Source organism: Leuciscus leuciscus (assembly GCF_965113295.1).
Source record: "Leuciscus leuciscus genome assembly, chromosome: 9".
NCBI lineage: Eukaryota > Metazoa > Chordata > Actinopteri > Cypriniformes > Leuciscidae > Leuciscus > Leuciscus leuciscus.
In genome coordinates this window covers 27,684,330-27,704,193 of record NC_138733.1, presented here as the reverse complement: position 1 = coordinate 27,704,193, position 19,864 = coordinate 27,684,330, and the positions used below count along the sequence as shown (strand labels likewise).

Genomic DNA, 19,864 nt, shown 5'->3' with positions numbered 1-19,864 from the left:
ATCACAGGAATTTTTTTTTTGTTTCTATAATTTAAGTTTTACTTCTTTCAAAAACATTTAGCGTATGGTAATGTATATATATATGGTAGAGTAATTAATAATATAAAAACAACTACATTTTACATAGTGAAGGATTTGCTAGAAAACCATCAAGCGGGGCACATACTGTACCTATGCACGTCTTGAGGTCCTCAGCGAGCTGGTAACCTTGGTTACAGGAGCACAGGGGCCCGCTGGTGGTGTGCTCACAGTGATGAGAGCAGCCACCGTTTTTTTTCTCACAGCCGTTCACGATCTCCATCTCTATACCTGCAGAATGCGTCACTCCACGTTAGGGTTTCTACAAGGTTTTCTAATCACTGATTGGCGCATGTCAAATACACTGACCAATCACAGACTGTTTGGCTCTAGTAAACTAATTCCACATGTCAGTGAACTACTGAGATAATCTGATAATAGTTTTCCAAAGTGTTTTAGGCTTCCACTGAACATTATTTTAAAAGACTCACAGAACATGTGTTAATGTGTATGTGTACTCACGATAGCACTGTTTCCCATCAGCACCCAGCTCGAATCCCGGATTACACACACAACGGAATGATCCCGGCACATTAGCACAGCCGTGAGCACATTTAGCCTGACCAGACACACATTCATCAATGTCTGGGAGAGGAAACGATTGGGCAATTAGGAAATATGCCAGTGTAAAACTCACCACTAGTTTGTGTGCGTGTGTGTGTGTGTGTGTGTGTGTGTGTAAGCGTGGCAATGTATGTTTGTGCATAGCAGGGGTGAGAGTCTCCTCATGGGGTCTGCTGAAGTCTCATAAAGTCTGGACATAAAAAATGAGGTCCAGACTAACATGTGTACCCATGACTATATACTGGCCTGCACACATAGTAACTAACAGCAGGCTCGTTACATCAGTAGTGTGTGTGTGTGTGTGTGTGTGTGTGTGTGTGTGTGTGTGTGTGTGTGTGTGTGTGTGTGTGTGTGTGTGTGTGTGTGTGTGTGTGTGTGTGTGTGTGTGTGTGTGTGTGTGTGAGTGAGAGCAGGACATAGACAAGAGTTCAGTTTTATGGCACAGCTGAAGAGAGATTTGCTGTGGCCTGTGGCCAATAGAATTGCACTGAGAAATAAAAAATAAATAAATTAAATTAAATTAAAAAAAATAATATAAATAATATAAATAATAAAATGAATAACAAAATAAAATGACATAAAATAAATAAAATAAAATGACAAAATAAAATAAATAATAGAAATAAAATGATATAATATAATAAATAAATAATATGACAAAATAAAATGACATAAAATAAATCTCTCTGTCTGTCTGTCTGTCTGTAAGGCCTAAAAAAAACAGTTTTAAGCAAACGAACCATCAAAGTTTGTCTTCACAAGCTTTCCTTTCTTCATATTAAAATTACACTTATTTTATTTCATTTTAATTCTACTTCCATAGCACATACATTTCTGGGAAAGAAATGCACAATATTATTATTCTATTGGTAGTAATTAAAAATGAGACAAAACAGTGTCTAAGGAGGCACAAGATAAGCATTATTTATCTAAAAAAAAAAGTTTACATATGTGGGTGCATTTCTGTGTACACAAACCTTCACATTTCCTAAAGTCGGCTTCCCGTTTGTATCCTGGTCTGCAGCTGCACTGCACCTGTCCATTCACATTACTGCAGATATGAGAACATCCACCATTATGTTCCTTACAGGGATCCTTCACTGAGAGAAAAACACAGTACACACACACACAGACAAGTGTTCACATGACCATCACAATATTACTCAAGTCAAAGATGGCGTATGCATGTGAACTCACATTCACAGTGTTTTCCGTCTCTTTTGAGCTGGTAGTTGCTGCGACATTCACACTTGTACTGGTCGTTTCCCAAATCGACACACCTGTGTTCACATCCGCCATTCTTTACGGAGCAAGAGTTGACCACTGGAAAAGAGCCACAAACAAACAGCAACTCAGTGCTTTCTTAACGCTCCTTTCCTAACGCTCTTACAACCATTTGGTTATTATTCGGTTCGGTCAACCCAGACATTTGACTGCCAGATAGATTGTAATGGCAAACTCAGATTTTCTCTTTGTACAGGAAGGAAAACTTTCATTGAAAAGGGAAAACATTTCTGAATCAAATCCAGTTTGGAGTTTGTGTATATATTAAGAGCTTTGGAAGGTTCTCATTCCCTTTATCTTGCTCTCTGAATGATGATGTTTCCATGTCGTGTCTGAGCTGGCAGATTTATGGAGCCTTAGGGGACAGGTCAGCGCTGTTGTCTCGCTGTGATGACATCGCCAGGCCTGTCACAGAGTGATGACACATCCAGACTCCAGTAAAACAGGATAAAGGCTGTTTCAGGTTAATGAGATCAGCAGAACCAGAGCTCAACCTGCTGTGTTTACGTTGTTTGTTGAGCTAGCAGAAATAATGGAGTTTTAGGCAGCCTGCTGTTGCTCTCCTTCCCAGAATGCATTGCTATAGGTGATTCACAGATGCTACTCAAGATAGAGAGATACTACTCATGATACATGTGTGTTTGTGAGCATGTAAGCGATTTTTAAAGATCTTACCTATGCATGTGCGAGCATCGGCGTGCATGCGGAAACCCTCTCTGCACTCACAGTGGTACGAACCCAGTGTGTTCACACACGTCTGCTGGCAACCACCGTTCAGCTCCTCACACTCATCTTTATCTGTGGGGACAACATGCATGAACACACACATATGTAACAAATAAGACTGCCTTCACTTGAATTTGATAAATTTGGCAGATAAAATTGAATCGGCTTTCTTTCAATCAATCAATTTTTTATTTTTTTATTTATTTAAAGAGGGCTATTATGTTTTTTTTTACATTTTTCAATTTCTTTAGGTGTAATGTTGCTGTTTGAGCATGAAAAAGGTCAAAAAAGTTAAAAAGCACAAAGTCTATCCAAAGAGAGCTATTCTCTATATCAGCAAACACTGTTTCTGACCTCACTAAAATGTTCCTGCCCGATTCACGCGCAAAATAAAGGAAGCGTGGTGTAGCTGGGTTGCGTTAGTAGTGTGTTTTCGCCATGTCCAAGAGACGCTGTTTTTTTCCACCTGGATCTAATGCAGTTATGGTAAGGGGCGTGATATTTCTGAAACCCGCTCGAAGCGGTTAACCAATCACAACACACCGAGTGAGATGACCAGTCAGAGCACACTTCGCTTTTCGGAAGGAGTGGCTTCCTAGAGACTGGAACTAAATAGACCGTTACTGACAGACTGAAAAGAGGGGTGCTGCAACAATGTCAAATATAAAATAAAAAAAAGAAGAAATAAAATAAGGTGTTTTTTGAACATTCAAGAATGAACACCTATTTTACAGTTGTGGTCAGAATTATTGGCACCCCTGGTAAATATGATGGCTGTTAAAATAAATTTGCATTATTTATCCCTTTGATCTTTCATTCAAAAAATGTAAAGAAAATAATTTAAAAAAAATCACATTATGAAATCAATGTTTTTCTCCAAAACGCATTGGCCATTATTATTAACTTAATGTCTAAATATGGCTGTGGGTCAAAATGCAACAGCATTGGAGATCGTTCCTGATAGGGACTGTGTACAGCAACAACAAAATAATCCAAGTGGTAAAATCACTGGTAAATACAAAATAATAATTCATATATTATTTTATAAATAATTTAATCAATGATTTTCTGCTAGTAAGCATGGTACTTCAGATATCAAATACATGTCAGAAAAACATGACAATAGAGGTACTTTTTGGAAATATTACTTTTTCGCTCTGTTCTGTATGAACCATTATCATGTTCAATGCATAAAAGATTTGCCATAAATAATAATAGTAAAACTGTCACTATGAGGAATGTGCTTATATACATGAGATTAATGGTGACCAGCCTTGTTTCATGCCATACAATTTCTTTAATGCTTTAACAGATGTTTGCTTTTAAAAACGTATTTAAAAGAAGCCTTAGGTAATAATGTTTGAAGGGAAAAGTGTAAAGATTGTGGAGTTATGGATAAGTCTGTAGAGAACAAAAGTTAATTCATCTTATACATCTGAAATCTTTTAAAACACAGATTTCCTATCATAAATTCACACTGTCAGAACAGAACAGAAGAGAACAGAAATGAGCTGTCAGATCTCACTCTTGTTTTTAAGTTTTTGTATTGAAAATATAACTTTAGAAAATTAACAATGACAACTTTAAAATGTCAAACTTTTGAATTCTCAGAGAAATTTGCAATGTTCTAGAATGAGACGGCTGCTGTCTGATACCTGAGCATTCATTCCTAAGTAATTAGGTACAGTATATACTGTAACATCTGCTGAACACATTCACATGTGTGTGCATATAATGTCCAAATTCGTTCTGCTTTGTCAAAGAACTCTGTCCAAGATCAACACAAGTTACTTCACTGTAATGATATACTGTTGGGAGCCATTGCAAATGTTAAAAAAATACATGATATTGTATCTATTTGAGAGGTCATTTACAATTTCCTCAGTGTTGGGTTTTGTCAGACTCTTGTCATGGGATGAATTCCTACAGATTCCTACATATATGCAGTCAACTATGGGTCAAGTGCTGTACTGCCTGCCCCATGACTGGATTATTGAATGTGGTTCATTAGCAATAATTAAACCTTCTGACTCTAATGAATTCAATTACAGCCATCTGACTATTTCCCAAAAACCTAAAGCAGCCATTACAGAGTCAGAAGATTTACACATGTCATGTTACAAGACATGAAGACTATCAAATTTCAATTACAAAATACCACTGTGAATTTACAATAAATTACTAGATAGTGGTTATAGTTGAAATCATATATAAACATCTTTCAAACAAACTTCCACATTTTTTTCTTCAATATTTGCCCATGCAATTAAACATAATCAAATTATTAACAGTACTAATTTAACAAGCCTGCATTGAGTTTAGTTTTCTATAGTATTTCTTCATCAGAATGACCTGATAACAGAACTGCTGCAACTCTGTGTTCTGTTCTCTCTTCTTCTAGCTAGGCATCTTTACACAGCTGATTTAAGGCTGATCTGTGCCTGCTCAAAATTCGGTGTAAAGACGTAATGCTGGGAAAAAAAAGCAAGACTAAATGAAAAGCAAGACTAAAAGGATGCCTGCTCTGACCCATCTTAGCCCCTAGTATAAAATTATACTATTGAAATAGCTGTGTAAACGAATGTATGCCACCTCAAAGCAGCATTAAACAGTCTTTGTAAAGACACCTAATAGCCACTTCAGAAGTGCTTCTGTGCCATCTTTACGGTGTAAATGTGGCATCTCTCATACACCTGTTTCCTCACCTGTAGCCTTTCAGTCCAGCAGGACCTGAGACAGCAGGCCGGATCATCATTCCCACACTTACACACTAACAGCTGAGATGGACACAGATGTAGAACCGTCTCTCTCAGCACATTCAGGCACTATTGCCCACACAAAGCCCATTACACATCATCTTTCATCTCATGAACTCTTTCGTCTTAAACAAGCCCCCGATGCAATCACATGCACAGGATTGATTAAAGGGTAATTCCTGGTTATCATTAACAGAGAGCATTGCAAACTACTCTTTACTTACTTACTTTACTTAACTTACTTATAATCATGACAGTCAAAGCATTATTGCTATACCTGGTCAAAAAAGTCTCAGAATGTTCTTCATCATTATCATGAAAGTTTATTATCTGCATGTGTTTTAAAGCCATATCAGTCTAAACTTCTGATATATGGTTTTCTGAATGTGAGAAGGCACGTCCCGTGAGTATTAAATTCAGTTCTCTTTCATGTCTTATTGCTCTTAAACTGTCAAATACACACAAGTTCACATAAACACAGTCGGTTATGTCTGTGAACGTGAACAGCAAGTAAAGAAATCGTATGTGTATATTAGATCTGTGTATTAAAGTGAAAGCAGCATAATATACAGTATGTACTGCTAAATATGATGTTAATATGAATCAAACAACTAAAGGAAAACAGAAAATCACTCACTCCTCTTAACTGAATAACTTTAGTAGCTTTAATAAGAATACATTTCTTACTTGAACGCTGTTGTTAAATAATCTGGCGAGGAGATAAACATGGCGGACTGTGTACAGCTCACTCAGGGCGGGTCTATGCTAATAAGGCGGAGTCCGTCAGCAGTCGTGGGCGGGGCCTAATTATTTGTGACGGCATATTCTAGAATCTGCAAAAGGCTTGTTCTGAGACACTGCTTCTGACTTATGTGGATTAAAAAAAGAGTGGGTGGATTTATACCATTATAGGGTGGTTGTGCCAACACAAATTTATGTTCAAACACCATGTAAAAGCGAATTTTGCATAATAGGTCCCCTTTAATTTACTGCTGCTTATTTTTAGATATTAAAAGGGTCATATAATGAGAATTCAAATGTTACTTGGTCCTTTGACAGTTAAGAGTTCGTTATACTATAAAAAAATATAGTATATTTTTCCCAACAATGTGAATGTCTCACTCTCAGCAGTGCATTATTTGTTTGTATTCGGTGTATTCGGCGCAGGCTTTGCAAACAGACTTTTACGATATGGATCTGCCAGCAACGCCACAAACATGTAAGTAGTCATGTTTATTCTAATGCCTGATCTGTGATCAGTGATTTCTGATGTAATTATTCAAATTCAGACAGATTATCTCTCAAAATATTGTTCAATACTGTTTATGCATCAGTAAATCAAGCCAGTGACAAAACAATCAACTTCATGTTGTTTCTCTTAGGATGAAAATAATCTTATTTAAACTGTGATTAAATTATATAAAGAAAGCGATCAAAGAACGCTCCCTTTCCAGTTGCCCAAGCTGTCAATCAAACAGCGCGAGTTTATCTGGACACTTGCCAAAACTCGTTGAAATCAATCATCACAAAATCATGATGCTGTTACAATGTACAGTACAACGAAGCTCTTACTGTATTTACATCGTGTTTGCATTGTTATTTGGTGAAAGCCAGAGGTGTAATTTCATACGCGATCAACAGACTGTCTGTCATCTGCTCAATGCTCATCACTGCAACCTTTCATGTGATGGGAATAGATCATTATGATAAATACTTTTCACGATTTCTTAATCTCGATAGCTGTAATAGTAAAAACGTAGTAAAAGTTTTAGAGAGAGTTCCACATGTAATACTAGCTATTTCATATGTAAACATGTCAGCCAATCACAGCAGTGGGCGTTTACACTGAAGTCTCACAGCAGACACGCCCCTTAAAGCAGAGCGTTCAAATCAGAGGCTAAAATCAGGCTTGGAAAAATGCCTTTTATTTATAAATTATGAAAAAAATGTATGTTAAAATCATACTAACATTATTAGGGCACCCCAGGGAAACATTATAAAATAATAAAATAATCCAGTCTATGACCCCTTTAATAATGTGGGCTCCTTTCTCGAATGTTTGTTTTAAGCGGGTTACTCTGATTATAGAGAAGTTAATTGTCTTCAGAAACATAATATAAACTCGGATGTGAGTGTGCGCTTACCTTGGCAGGATTTCCCATCATCTCCGAGTTTACTACCATCAGGACACCTGCAGTAATAACTGCCAATAGTATTACAGCACGTGCCTTCACATGCGCCATTCTCGTCCGCACACTCGTTTATATCTGAAAAGACAAGAAAGAAAGAAAGAAAGAAAGAAAGAAAGAAAGAAAAACCCTGAGCATCCATATAGACTATTACAATCTTTATATTGTGTTTTAGAAACATTAAATCATTAATATGCTAATAAGAAAAAAGACAAAATCAAATTTTATAGCCCAATTACATTTTGAGTTTTGGTCATTTTTTCCCATCTATCAAGTACTTTAGATGATTTTGATTTAAATGTCACCCATTTTTTTAAATATTAAATACATCTCTTGTTATTTGATGCCCATTTCCTCCTAATATTTAACTTTAAATCCATCTGGAAAATCTGTCTTTCTTTATCTATCTACTTCCTCTTTAGTTTTTTATTAGTTCCCTCTCTCCAGCATGCTGGTTAGATCTGTGAAAGACTTTCTGTAAAAATGTTTCCTGTCTCATGCCTTTAAATAGGACATTTTGCAGTCATTTTAGCATAATTGTGAAAAAAAATCATCATCACACAGACATAAACAGACAAACCACACAAACAAACCCACTTATATAAACCCCCACACAACCAAACACACACCATGCAGCGCTCAGACTCAGGTAATAAGTACAAGCTGGTCCAAACAGCTGAAAGCAAAAATGTTTCACAATAAGTTCAAAGAAACTTTTCTTAAAAATCAATCAAGTAAATACAATTATTTGATAGTGTGTTTTTCTGTAAAGCCTCAGAAACCAAGGATGGGTCGCCATAGCGAAGGTTCAGGCCACACCCACGCTTGGTTTCTAAGGCAACACAGCATCACCAGATGAACTTCACATCTGACTATAATTTGACTGACTATCTAATAATATAAAAATCTGTATTTTGAATGTTATCAAATGAGAACATATATATATTTTCACTCATCTCCATCTGTTTTCTACTTTCTGTTTTCTTCTCCCTCACAACCTTTGACTCTACGACACGGCACTGACCTTAAGCAAACATCCCATAATAATACAGAGTGCTGACAACATCTTTCCTGTGGAAAGACAAGGACAGATTTACAGATGTTCTGAGAAGTTAGGCGTTCTAACTGTGGTGCTGTTCACTCGCTTATACAGGTTTGCAGAGAAAGATGCCAGAATTTTCTTTCTTGGGTGAACTATGCCTTTAAGTGATTTCACAAAACTAGTTTGCTGTGGCTAAAATGTGTGTCTTGATAAGGACTGACATGCACGCTGAAGCACACACACAAATACATCTGAGAATAAACATCCACTCCGCCATCTGTTTAGCTTGTTTAGGCCCCTGTTTTCCACGTTTCACACCTGGTGATCGCTCTCTTTGTCATTTTAAATCTTTCTACCTCTAGATCTGTTTTGTATCCAGACCTCTGTCATTAATCTTGCTCTGGCCCTGACTGGGAAACAGGAACAGGGAATAGAGCGATGAAAAACATCTAGAAATAAAACAAGAATAAACAACAGGAAATGAAAAGCAAATGGAAAGACCATTTTAAAAGGTTTTGAACTAATTCAGTTTGTGTTGTGTAATATTCTGTCAACATTTATATCTTTTAAAGAGGTTTTTGAGCTGAACATATTCTGTATATTGAATGCCACAAAGAATGTACAACACAGAATGTGTTATTGTATTCCACTGCAATGCTTTTCTAATGTTTTTTTTTAATTAAACATGAGCAAGACAGATGCATTTTACCATTACGCTTGCGCCTCACATCTTTTGGAGTGTCTCACATATAAAACACTTTCTAAAAATGCTGTGCTCGAGTTAAAAGTTAACTTTAAAAAAAACACATCTTTATCCACCTTTTTCCTGACGAGCCTACTGGGTTTTAGATTATGGGTGGCACATCCGGTTTGGAGAAGTTCCACTCAAAAAGACTGAAATGAATCCTTGTCAGTTTGACTTAATGGGCTGTATAATTTCATTCATGTTCTCATGTTCAGACTTCGAGAGAATAACGTAATGCTTGGTATTTTAATGTGACTGACGTGATATAATAAGAAGAATATCTATGGCAAGAGCTCTTTTCAGTCACTGCATTCTTTTCCTCCTGATTCTTTTCTTTTTCCATTTGTATTCTGCAGTAAGTAACAGAAAGAAAAAGGACAACTTGTGGTCTGCTCTATCCCGATTTAATTAACGATATATATCACTGGAATGCACTAAGAATCTGTTGTTTTTCTCCCCAAATCCTCGTCTCTTTCCAGGTTTGTTTTCACATGGATGCTTTAAAGTGTAATTGTCTCCTAAATATTCCCAACTAGCTGATTTTGCCCAGTTAGATAAAACATGTTTTGTAATTTTGGGGGAATGGACTTGGTTGATCTTTGTTGCAGATCATAAACAAAGGATTTTATATAAATAGTCTAAAATAACAATATAAAAAATGTAACATTCACATATTTTTTTACATATATTTTATATTTGCAAAATATTTTATGTACCTATTTTTTCCATACAAAATAATAATAAAAAAATAATAAAAAATGTATATATATATATATATCCAGTGACAATTTATATATATATATATATATATATATAGTGTGTGTGTGTGTGTGTGTGTGTGTGTGTGTGTGTGTGTGTGTGTGTGTGTATGTATGTATATATATATATATATATATATATATATATATATATATATATAATTGTCACTGGAGATTGTGCACCCCATTGCAATGGTATTCTGTGTGTTTGCCAGCATGTTATTATTTGCTGAGGTGTTCTGGTTGGTTATTGGCTCAAGTTAAAATGGACCAGCTCCCAAGACTCCTTATGAGTATTTTAATGTATGGGATTTTTGACAATCCATTCATTCATTCAGCTATAAAAAACACATCTCTTTCTGACTTCCATTTAAATACTGAGATGTATTACATATAAACTGATGGCCGTAATTTCTGGGCCAGAGCGATCAGAGATGAACGGAAATCTAATAACCGTAGCTATCTTTCCTCTTTCCTGGGATCTCAGTACAACTGGCCTGATGCGTTCAGCAGACGACACCTGACAAGACCTCACAAGGTCCCTACATAGTGTCTTTTTCCCTTCAGAAGTAAATAAGAGGATTATTGTCACAGTTAGACCTTTTCATTTTAGACATAAACTCTTACTGCTTTTAAATGCACAAATGAGTCTCAAAGGAAACATAACACAATAAAGATTGGGAATTTTCATACTTCATACTATTCCTTTTACTTTGTCTCAATGCATGGTAAAGCCATTTGGTTATCTCTCAGGGTTATGAATGCTTTGAGGAAAAGCAGCCGTTTCTCATGAATATCCCCTGTCCTTTCTTTGGGATATCCTCTTTAATGGGTTAGACAGAGCAGTTACAAATCGTTTGAGCTAACTGTGGGTCCGATCAGAGAAAAAGATAGTTTTGTGTATACTGTAACTGTACAGCAACTGTCTGCCCATCTCTCAGCGTGTATAGGCACGTGTCTTCTGTTGTATAGTGATCACACAGATCATTGCATTTGGCCCTGTATTATCCTACATAAACACGCATATCCAAACCAGGCCTCACATTCAAGCATGACTTCTTTTCAAACAGCAAGGGACTGGGAACATCTGGCAAGCATTTGCACATTAATTACGTGTTTCCGCAATTAACGGATGATCTGTATACAGCTACCAACAGGATGTTTCAATAATCGATCAAATATTAAGTTACAGGTGCTTTACTGACTCCATGAAAATAACTAATTATGAAGAAAAAACAAATTACCACCATTTTGGTAATCAAATATGAAGATTCAACTATATAGCCATGACTGTGTTTCAAGACCTAAAAAGCCTACTTAGACAAAATGTGGTCAGTAAGAGGTCAGTAAGAAGTCACTAGGTTCCTTTAAAAACAGTAATATTGTAAATTATTATAAATTGAAATAAATTACTTCTCTTCTTGATCAATTTAATGTGTCCTTGCTGAAAGTATCAATTATATCAATTATATTAATTATATAAATATATCAAGAAGATCCCTCTAAATATTTCAACTGTTTCCTCTAAAGAACAAAAAATATTAAAGACCATATCGCACTAGTTAATCTCACTTTTGTCTCTTCAAGAGTTCCAGAAGAGATCTCAATAACGTCTCAACTGTGCTCATATTAGCCAACCAAAGTCTTCAATCAAAAGTCAATATAAACTGTCTTCCAACTTGTTATCTGCTATCAAGATAAATTTTATAGCGCTCTACTTTTTCTGTGTCAATAATTTGTGTCTCTATTTTGTCTATTTATTTCTCCTATAAGGAATTTTAGAAGAAATGTGATCTGAGACAAAGTTGAAAGCTCCATTTAGTCTAAAGTTTCATGAATCACTAATAAGCAATAATACTTTTCCTTCAATAACTTGTATTTCATTTATAACACTGAATATTGACCGCTAATAATACTGTATAAAGACAGATCTTTAGGGGTCTAGAGGGTCTTGTGTTAAAAGCAACAGAACATTCCAGCACACACACACACAACCGGTTCATGTTTCTCCACAGCAGGATTTGGTTTCTCTGTCTCTCAACTGAGATCACCTGCTGAGTGGAGACGTTAAATTCATTTTCCTCTGAAGATCTCACTTGAATAAAGTTTTAAATGTGCCAGACTCACTCAAGATATAACCTTTTGACCAGGAAACTCACTCCTCACTCTCAAGGACACTGATTTCATTGCCAGAGCGTCCTGCAGCAGTGAAGTTCTTGTTCAAATAGGAGTTTCTCACCAAACCAGCATATGGAGCATGTCAGTACGACTTACACTGAAAGGTCTGTCCGTCCTGGATAAGCAAGCTTTTGAACAGAAAGTAATCTATCTGAGGACTTCAATCATAATTAGTTCAGAAAAGGTGAGTGAACTGAAGGATAAAGACAGAGAATAGAGCAGTGAGAAAGTGGAAAACTGGAAAAACAATTGACTCTTTCTTAATTAATGTTCCGGGTCTCATTGCGCATGATGGATCAGGACATGTTATTCTGAGGATAAATCTTTCATTAAAACTTTCTCCAGCTCTGAAATGAATGCCATGCAGACAGGGGGAAAACAATATTGGCCAACAAGATCCTTACATTTTTGGCGCTTGCTCATGCAGAAGTCTGTGCCATGATGCTACAGTGCCATAGGAGAACCATTTTGATTTCCCAAAGAACCTTTCAAATCATAAAAGATTGATCTGAAGAACCCTCTTTCACTAAGAAACCTTTGTGCAATGGCAAGGTTTCATGGATGTTTAAGGTTCTTAATGGAACCATAGATGCCTTTAAAAAAAACTTTATTTTTAAGCATGTAGGGTTTTCTGACTGGTTGCTAGGTTAGCCAGCCAAAAAAATCGTTAAGTACTGCTGCAAATAACAATTATTTTGATAATCAGTTAATCTGTTGATTATTTCTTTGATTAATCAGATGAAAAATCCAAAGATTATTAATTATTAAAAAATGTATATAATTGCTGTCCCAATTCTGTCCCAATATTGTCCTCCAAGGCTATGAAAACAAATATATTAAATGCATTTATTTTGGCTATGTCGATATACATATTACATTATACATGTACATTACATTAACACTCAAAATTGTGTAACATTATGAACGATTAAAGGACAGTTCATCTAAAACTGAAAAATCTCACATTATTTACTCACCCTCATATCATTCCAAACATGTATGACTTTATATCTTCTGTGGAAAACAAAAGAAGATATTTTAAAGAATGTTTGAACTTTTTTGTCTATACAATGAAAGTCATTAGGCTCCAAAACAACAACGTCTTCTTTTGTGTTCTGCAGAAGAAATAAAGTCATTCAGGTTTGGTGAGTAAATGATGACAGGATTTTCATTTTTTGGTGAACTATCCCTAAATGAAATGATGCCTTTCTGCATTCAAAACAGTGAGGCTGGGTCTGTACTGAAATTATAAAGATGTCAACTGGACTATATAAGAATATAATATATGGATATCTGTGTGTGTCCATGCAAAGAATGTAAGATTTGTGACCCAATTTAAAGAGGTGCCTAAACAAGTTGTTTGTGGATCAGTAACTCTTGAACTCCTCAATACTCTGTGGTATTCCAGGGAAGTATGTAGAGTCAGGACCCTCAGTGGGGTTGTAGCTCTTAACTCCAGTGTAGAGCAAACAAGATGGAGGAAAGGAAACCCTCAGGCAAACTGTATCAAACACACTCAGTACACACAGACACATCTTTAAACACTGTCCGCTTAGCACATATTGTAAACCTGTAAACAGGGAAGTTGCAGTAATGGACACAGTGAAGAGCTTGTTTCCCATGAGTCTCTTCAACCCCATCAGGAAGACACTGTTGTTTAATAGAACAACACAATCTTTTACATTTTTAAATGGAGAGTAAAGGAAGACTTTTTGTAGCCTTCCTCAAAAGATTTCAAGACCAAATGATCTGAGATCTTCTGACCAAATTCATTTTCTAGCTTTATACTGTTTGTCAACAATTGTCTTATATGGGTCTATTTTCATTTCTTCTAAGCAATTTGAGGAGAAAAATCTGAAACAATGCTGAGCCTTAAATCAATTAATACTAGTTGAATCGGTAGCACTTTAGTTTAGGGTCCAATTCTCACTATTAACTAGTTGCTTATTAGCATGCATATTACTTGGATATTGGCTGTTTATTAGTACTTATAAAGCACATATTAATGCCTTTTTCTGCATGACCATATTCTACATCCCTTAATCACACCCAATACCTAAACTTAACAACTACCTTACTAACTATTAATAAGCAGCAATTAGGAGTTTATTGAGGCCAAAGTCATAGTCAATAGTTAACAGTAGTCTCTGTTCTATTAAAGAGTGATTCAATTGTCCTCTAATATCTAAATAAATACCTCTGAGGCACAGGTGTGTGTTTATATACAATGTTCATACATTTAAAAAACAAAACAAAGATGAAAACATAGTTAGGCATTGTCATTATAAACTCAAGATTTTTTTTTTTTTTTTTATAATATTCACACTGCTCTGCCTATAAAACATCAGCAGCTGTCAAGCTTTAAAAAATTATCAAAGAACACTATAAAAGTACCATAAAAATAGTCTATGCACATCTTTTATGATACATTTGTGATGACTGTTCCTTAGTTTGACAGCTCCTGGTCACTATTCACTTTTATTATAAAGAACAGCTTGAACATTCTATCGAACATCTCATTTTTTGTTCCACGGAAGACAGTAAGTGCTACAGGTTTGGAACAACATGAGGGTACACTACTCCTTATTCTATGAATAGTATTCCCTGCTTTCTCTCTGTCAGAACTGAGACGTGGCCAGTGGCCTTTAAACACAGCAAATCAGTCCAACAGGAAAGGGCAGATGAGCTACAGCGTGTCCTGGGCTACAGTGGCAGCGTCTATTGAAAGAGAGCACTGTAAAAACATTCTTCCACATGCACATATACACAGTCTCAGAGTCAAATGAGCTTAATGGGTTTACCAGTCCAACATGGAAAAGACATTTTTCATCACAGTCATTTCACCGTCGTACTGTTTAGCCATCAGCCTTCCGTGTTACGGACATGCAGAAGAAAACTTTAATTTTAGAAACTCTGAGAAAGCATTTTAGGAGCACAAACCTCCATCTCAGCACAAAACCACAGCAGGAAAGCTGCTTTAGGCAGATCACACACACACAGATCACTGACTAAACTTAGAGGTTTACTGTTAAGACACAAACTCGAAATCTCATTCACATGCTACTGTGTGGAGGCTTCTTCAATGCTCAAAGGCATATTTACTCTGCTGATTTCAGTTGAAGTCAAACTCTTTGCTGTTAAACAGATAACCAGATCTGGTAAACCATGTTTACCACCAGAACACATACACTCTCATTCGACACCTCACAGTGTGAAAACCTCACATCTGCTGTCAAAACAAACCATGAGAGGCAGAAACAAGTGAGAATCTAACAAACCACAGTGACGTTTGCCTGAGAAAACTCACTTTAGTGCACTCACGGGTGGTGGAAAGAGAGTGTGGGAGGAGAAACACCAGGGAAACAAGCTTCAAAGACACCAGTTGACCTCGACTTAGAAATATACAACACTCGAATGTACAGATGCACCAACACAAACTCATATGCATATACGCAAACAGCTTGATTCATGCAGCAGACCTAAAACAGATCAATGAAGACATGACCACAGAACCCATTCTTGAACATTCAAAAGATAAATAAGCCACTATTCATGCGCTGAAACTTCAACCCCTTCAAAAGGCATGAAAGACTCACCGTATTGGCAGCGCGTTCCTTCGAACCCTTCTGGACACTGACATAGCTGATCACTGGTCTCAGAGCACATCCCACCGTTAAAGCAGGTACCAGAAGAACACACTCCTGTAGATAACACGCACTGTTCAGATACTCGGTATCCATAACACACACACATACAGTGTTATGATACTCACTATGAAGACAGCCTCTCTCTTCCCCTCTCTGCATCCATCCTGGGCAACACCTGTAGACTGTTTGCATCTCCATATTATACACCTGCCTATACACTGTATAATAGCCTGTCCTGAGATAGACATACAGATAGAGAAATAGATGCAGAAATAGAGTTAATAGGTTAATTATTTATGTGTAGAGGCTGATTTAGGCCTAATGCAACATAGTATAACAATTAAAAATTGTTTGACGATGACAAATGAGACATAGGCCTACATAACATTGCTCAAATAAAAGGGGATTTTTTAAAAACATTTAACCACAAAATATGTATTGTTCATTCTGTGCTCCGGAAATAACGTAATAACATGAAGAGCCGTCAAATTATACAGTTGCTACTCTAATCGCGCTCACAATACTTGCAAAATCTTCCTATTGTTGAACCTCTTTTAACTTAAAAACGTGATCACAATGCGCAAAAAAAAAAAAAAAACGATGAAAAGCAGCCAAATGCAGCTGTCTAGCGCATTTAAAAAGCAGCATAGTGGCACAAAAAAGCGATGGATTCTGTGAGAAGAACATAACCGATTTGTGAACGAGTCGTTGGTTTGAGTCGAGTCTTTTCAATTCATCTTTTGAACCAGTTCATATGACGATTCTAAACGATTCACAGTGCAAGCGGTTCTCTAGTCCAGTGGTTTTAAATCTTTTAGGTGTAAAATATGATCTTTCTCGTGACCCCCTCTAGAGATCCCCTTCGTAAAATGTTATATAGCTATAAAATAATTAATAGTATAAATATGTGTAACATTGTTTGGAATTAGTTTCTACTATACATAATTAAGTTTTTTTTTGTACTTCCAATAGAGGGCTACTGCATTATTTTGCAATATATTCTTCTTTTTTTCTTTCTTTCTTTCTTTGAACCAATGAGCTCTTTCCTGTGACAGTGCTCAGAATAAAAACAAATTTACCTTTAAAACTTTTAAGCAATTTTTTTCCTGTTTCAGTGTTGTCGCAGTTACTGTGTTTTGCCCAATTTTCTTGGTTAAATTGATCCGCAGGTCAGTATTCAGCATGCCAGATAGAAGTCTTATGTTTAGTAAGAACATATGTTGACGAAGAGTGTGAAATTAGGTCTGCTTTCAGATGAGCAATAGTTGGTTATTATGACTCCTATTAAATCACCATGTGCAAATCACTTAACCCCAGATTTCCAGAAGAGCTTTCAAATCAGTGTACTTAAGTCAATGGAAAGCATCTGCTATGGTAATTGGCAAATTAAATGGTAGGAAAGCAAATCTCTTAAATAAAAGTCACTGCTCTGACTTAAGAGATTATTGTTCGGGGGAAATAGTAATAAGAGGAAATTATTTAAAGAATACTGACTGACAGATGTTTAAACATGGAAATAATGTAAATAGTTTTTGTTCGAGTGTGTCTCACCTCCTCTCGTAGCCCATGCACCAGTGCTGAGAAGAACAGCCCTGCCGCCACACCTTCACCATACGGGTGAATGCCTGAACACACGGTTGCCTCACTCCCAGCATAGACATCTCCTGCTCCTCACACACATTTGGCCTGAGAAACAGTGAAAAAGTTTATCAACTATACTTCAATACATATATATACTGTTATACTTAACCTTATAAAACCCTAAATGAACCTCAGTGTGTTGCGTGATGCGTAACACGAGAATAAACCTCATTGGTTCTTGCTGAAGCTCAAACATGCTGCGTAATACACGAAAATGAACCTCATTGTTAACTATTTTCTTGTATTTTTACAGTACATTACTGGCAGCATGGTTGCCAGCAAGTAACTGTATTTTGATTTACTGTACTGTAATTCAATTTAGCACTGTAAACTACTTTTATTGTATTTTGTAATTTGGTCTGCTTCTGTTATAATTTATTATACGGTATTGTCCTGTAATATCGGACTCCTCACTGAAAAAAGACATGACACACAAAGACATGTATGACAAAACCTGTGAAAGATGAGCAGATGTGTGCGTTGATGAATGTTTATATGTGAATAATTGCCTATATCTTTTCAGCATATAAAGTGATCGAGTCCCTTCAGAAAGTTTGGACTAAACCGCTTAATTCATATGGATTAGTTTTTACGATCTCTTTATGAACTTTTTGAAGCACCAAAGTGGTAGTTGCGTGGACTGTCAATGGAAGGATAGAAATCTCTCATTAAAAATAACGAAAGTCTTTAACGACATGCAGGTGCGTAAATGATGACATCATTTTTGGGTGAACTACTCCTTAAGAAAAAATCAATTGCATATAGGGGGCACTTGTGAGCCACAAATCTTAATTTTGTCTCATTTTGGACTTTTAACATCAAAGCCCCTCTTTTAATGATGTCATAATTAGCAATTTCGTCATAAATGCTCACAGAAGAACATATACTGTATGTGGGTTAGCATGTGTGCACCATAGCTGTCAGCTGACAGTAAACAGACATACGGATACCAATATGCACAAGTTCCTCACTAAATACTGGGATAACCACATATTCAGGACTGGGGACCACATGACAAAAAAACTGTATATTGGGGAGGGATGGTTTAATTCCATTAAACAAAGGAAAACTTATTTTATTTCAGCAAGATGTTCCCCAAGGCAACATTTCTCATTTTCCTTTAGTTTAAGTTGAAGTAGGCTACTAAACCAACTAAAACTAAATAAACTAAAACCAATAAATAAAAATCAATAAATACTGTAGACTTTTTTTTAACGAATAAAAATGACAAAAACAAACAACAAAATGACTAAAACTTTAACTTAAATTAAAGTGAAAACAGAAAACGTGAATATAAAATCTAATTCAAAATATTAACATATTTATAATATACTAAAATAACATGAGTGGTTATTGTTAGTAAAACTAAACGTAATAAAATTGGTTTTCTTTAACTGAAATAAAGCTTAAAATAAAATATAAACGAAAACTAAATACGTGAACATAAAAAAATTTTTTATTGTTGCCTTGGCAACTAACTGAAATAAAATAAGTTCAAGTCGAAGTACTAAAATAACTCAAAGAAAAATAAATTACAGAAAAATATAAATATTTGTAAAAAAATAAATCAAAACTAAATACATAACAAAATTACTCAAATTAAAATGAAAACTGAAAATATACAAATAAAAGCTATATACTAAAATAAACCTGCTGAGTTATTTTCTCTCATTTTTAGAATAAAAAAGTATATACTTTTATTTATGAACAGATTTTTCAATTGAGTCCACCTAAATATTTAATTTTGGCACTAAACCACAGCTAAGAATATACATACAAACTCAGCTTTCATTCACTTCTCCTTGCACTCATATATCTGTCAGAAGCTGTTAGTTGATTTATATCTTTCTCACTGTTGTCCAATAGAGCACCAGCACCTCATCCACTGCTCAGAATATGGAATATCGCTGAGAATGCATTTCAACTTCATAAATACATCAGGATTGTTGATTTGTTTGAATCCATCTGTGACAGTCTGGCTCTTAAATTCTTTATTTTAGTTTCACAGAGCGAATGTGGTGAGTCTGGGCTCTGCCTCAGAGGGTCATGTTCTCTCTCAGGTTGTTTCCTATGACCATCTGGGCGTAATAAAGCACATCCTGAGTCAATTATGGGGCTCTCAGATAAACTGCACAGTCACACGCCGGATCAGCCCTGGAGTCAGTGTCAAACACTCACTGGCCTCAGTCACGCTTTACATATTTCCAAATTCCAAATTTGAGTCAAGTCTATTTGTAACTGTTTCAAAGCAAGTTG

The 19,864-nt window shown here is 35.9% G+C and overlaps 1 protein-coding gene across 3 annotated transcripts in view; it reads right to left on the bottom strand.

The window, feature by feature from the left end:
• Window positions 1-19,864, bottom strand: part of egfem1 (EGF-like and EMI domain containing 1) — a 48,178-nt gene that overhangs the window by 27,262 nt on the left and 1,052 nt on the right. For all 3 annotated transcript variants that reach the window (XM_082179541.1, XM_082179542.1, XM_082179543.1), the window contains exons 2-10: window positions 17,519-17,653; window positions 16,093-16,202; window positions 15,917-16,021; window positions 7,553-7,675; window positions 2,602-2,724; window positions 1,840-1,965; window positions 1,620-1,742; window positions 541-663; window positions 172-309 (exon numbers count right to left, since the gene is read on the bottom strand). In XM_082179541.1, coding sequence (XP_082035667.1) covers window positions 172-309; window positions 541-663; window positions 1,620-1,742; window positions 1,840-1,965; window positions 2,602-2,724; window positions 7,553-7,675; window positions 15,917-16,021; window positions 16,093-16,202; window positions 17,519-17,653 — 1,106 coding nt within the window. The remainder of the gene's footprint in view (window positions 1-171; window positions 310-540; window positions 664-1,619; window positions 1,743-1,839; window positions 1,966-2,601; window positions 2,725-7,552; window positions 7,676-15,916; window positions 16,022-16,092; window positions 16,203-17,518; window positions 17,654-19,864) is intronic.